Genomic DNA, 2,605 nt, shown 5'->3' with positions numbered 1-2,605 from the left:
GGTGAAAAAGAAAAAACTTATTCTCTACTTGTACTCACTGGATTTAATCTGTTAAACTGTCAATAAGAACAAGGATAAAAAGAAAGTAAATTATTTTTTACCTCTCCACAGGAGGGTAGTATTTCAAAAGGCCAAGTCCTTCCCAGAATCAAAGCAGAGTTTGAGGTTGAATGAAACGGAAAGGGGGAAGGAGGTGGAGGGTGAATGATTCAATTGGCTGACACACAGAGGTCTATACATTTTTACTGAGATCAAAGTGGGTAGCAAGTGTTACTATAGCCTAGAAAAGCCTCTTTCAGGAGGGAATCTTCAAGGACAGCTAAAATCAAAGGCTGTAGCCACCATACGATAAGAAGAAAAGATGCTCCAGAAAATCTTGGTGTTAGTCTTTTGGATTCAACTGGCATGTGAGTTTGAGAAGTTACCGATTACCTGAACAGAAAATCCTCAGCAGGTGAAAACTCTTTGAAGGCAGGTTATTTTACGGTAAAGAGTGAAAGGAAGTATTAGGAAGGAAAGAAGAAAGGGAGACAGCAAGAGAGGAAAAAGGGAGAAAATACTCCCTTCGGGTTGGGAAGGAGGCCCTCATTCCCTTCCCTGATGCATTCTGCTTTGTTTCTAAACAGGGGAGAGCACCGAGCAGCTGGAGCAGAATCCCCAGTTTCTACGCATCCAGGAGGGAGAAAATGTCACCGTGCACTGCAACTCCTCAAGCACCTTCACCTTCTTTCAGTGGTACAGACAGAAGCCCGAGAAAGGGCCTGTCCTTTTGATGACATTAACTAAACCTAAAGAAATGAAGGAGCAGAAGAGAATAAAGGCTCGGTTTGGTGAGGCAAGAAAGGACAGCTTGCTGCTCATCACTGCAGCTCAGCCTGGGGATGCGGGCACCTACCTCTGTGCAGGGGCACAGTGCTCCAGGGTCTCCTGCTGCCTGCACACAAACCCTGCTGCAGGCCCCCAGCCACGCAGCTGCCTCCCTCCTCCAGCTCCACCTCACACATCTTTTCTCGTGGAGGAGAACCATTTCCGCTGTCTTTCCAGAACATTTCCCCTATGTGGTAGAGGACAAGATTCATCTGCTATAAGACAAGCTTCTGGAAATGAAACTCAGTGAGTGGGTTTCCCAGTGGTAAAGAATCTACCTGCCAATGCAGGAGATAGATGTAAGAGATGCTGGTTTGATACCTGGGTCTGGAGGATCCTCTAGAGCAGGAAATGGCGACACACTCCAGTATTCTTGCCTGGAGAAGCCCATGGACAGAGGATCATGATAGGCTATAGTCCATGGGGTAGCAAAGAGTCAGACATGACTGAGCACATGGACATGCACACACTTAAAGTGAGTAAAAATAAAGATTTACAAAATATCATACACTAACGCATGGCGGGGGCTTCCCTGGTGGCTCAGAGGTTAAAGCGTCTGCCTCCAATGAGGGAGACCCGGGTTCGATCCCTGGATCGGGAATATCCCCTGGAGAAGGAAACGGTAACCCACTCCAGTATTCTTGCCTGGAGAATCCCATGGATGGAGAAGCCTGGTAGGCTACAGTCCACGGGGTCGCATAGAGTCGGACATGACTGAGCGACGGAACAGAACGCATATACATGAAATCTAGAAAGATGGTACTGAGGATCCTACATGAATTACAAAGGAGACACAACCATAAAAAACAGACTTTGGGACTCGGTGGGAGTAGGAGAAGGTGGGATGATTTGAGAGAATAGCACTGAAACATATACATTGCCATATGCAAAATAGACAGCCAGTGGGAGTTTGATGCATGACACAGGGACCCAAAGCTAATGCTCTCTAACAGCCTGGAGGGATGAGGTGGGGAGGGAGGAGGGAGGGTGCTCAGGAGGGAGAGGACACACTACGCCTATGACTGATTCATGCTGATGTATGGCAAAATCCATCATAATATTGTAAAGTAATTATCTTCCAATTAAACTAAATTAACTTAAAAATATTTACAGCTTCTCAGGGTAGGCAGTAGGGGTGAGAAGAAAGTCAATATGGAGGATATCAGACATAGTACATCCCAAAGACCATGACAAGGAATGGTTAGTACAAGGAGACAGAAATGAATGATTTTGCAGCTTTATGCAGTTGATGAAGCTTCTTCATCCCCAGTCTGCTAAGCTAGAGTAAAAGGCAGAAGTGCAATAAAAATTAATTAGAAGAAAGTTCCTACTTTTTGACAGAAAATGCCCCAAATGTACACCAGTAATAACCAACTGTGTTCCCAAAGCAACATTCCCACTAGATGGTCCTGAAACCACTTGAGCATTAACTGCAGTAACCTGTATTTGCTCAGAATTTGCTTGGGGATTACTGTTTGCATAACAGACATCAATAGCTTCAAGTTTTCAAGACCAGAAGAAACTGAAAACTGACAGCTTCCTCCATCTGGCAAGTCCTCCACTGGCCCACTTTTATACCTGAAGCATTCCCGGTGGTTATTAAAGCAAAATGATATAATACGAAGCACATAGGTTTTGAAGTCACAATATTCCAGGTTTGAACCTGGGTCTTTGAATCCTGTCTTTGTGATTTTCTAGTTCTGTGTCCTTGGGCAATTATTCATCCTCATCTAAGCTT

General features: G+C 44.8%; 1 gene segment (V, D, J or C); it reads left to right on the top strand.

Moving 5' to 3' along the window:
* Positions 1-260: 260 nt before the first annotated feature.
* LOC148776634 (T cell receptor alpha variable 27-like) lies at positions 261-1,520 on the top strand. The segment is given in 2 exon segments: positions 261-407; positions 627-1,520. Coding segments are annotated over 2 exon segments (537 nt in total).
* Positions 1,521-2,605: the final 1,085 nt, after the last annotated feature.

The sequence above is a fragment of the Moschus berezovskii genome, chromosome 9, assembly GCF_049115385.1.
Source record: "Moschus berezovskii isolate FMDL1 chromosome 9, NW_MosBer_1.0, whole genome shotgun sequence".
Classification (NCBI taxonomy): domain Eukaryota; kingdom Metazoa; phylum Chordata; class Mammalia; order Artiodactyla; family Moschidae; genus Moschus; species Moschus berezovskii.
This window is presented reverse-complemented; position numbering and strand designations above follow the sequence as displayed.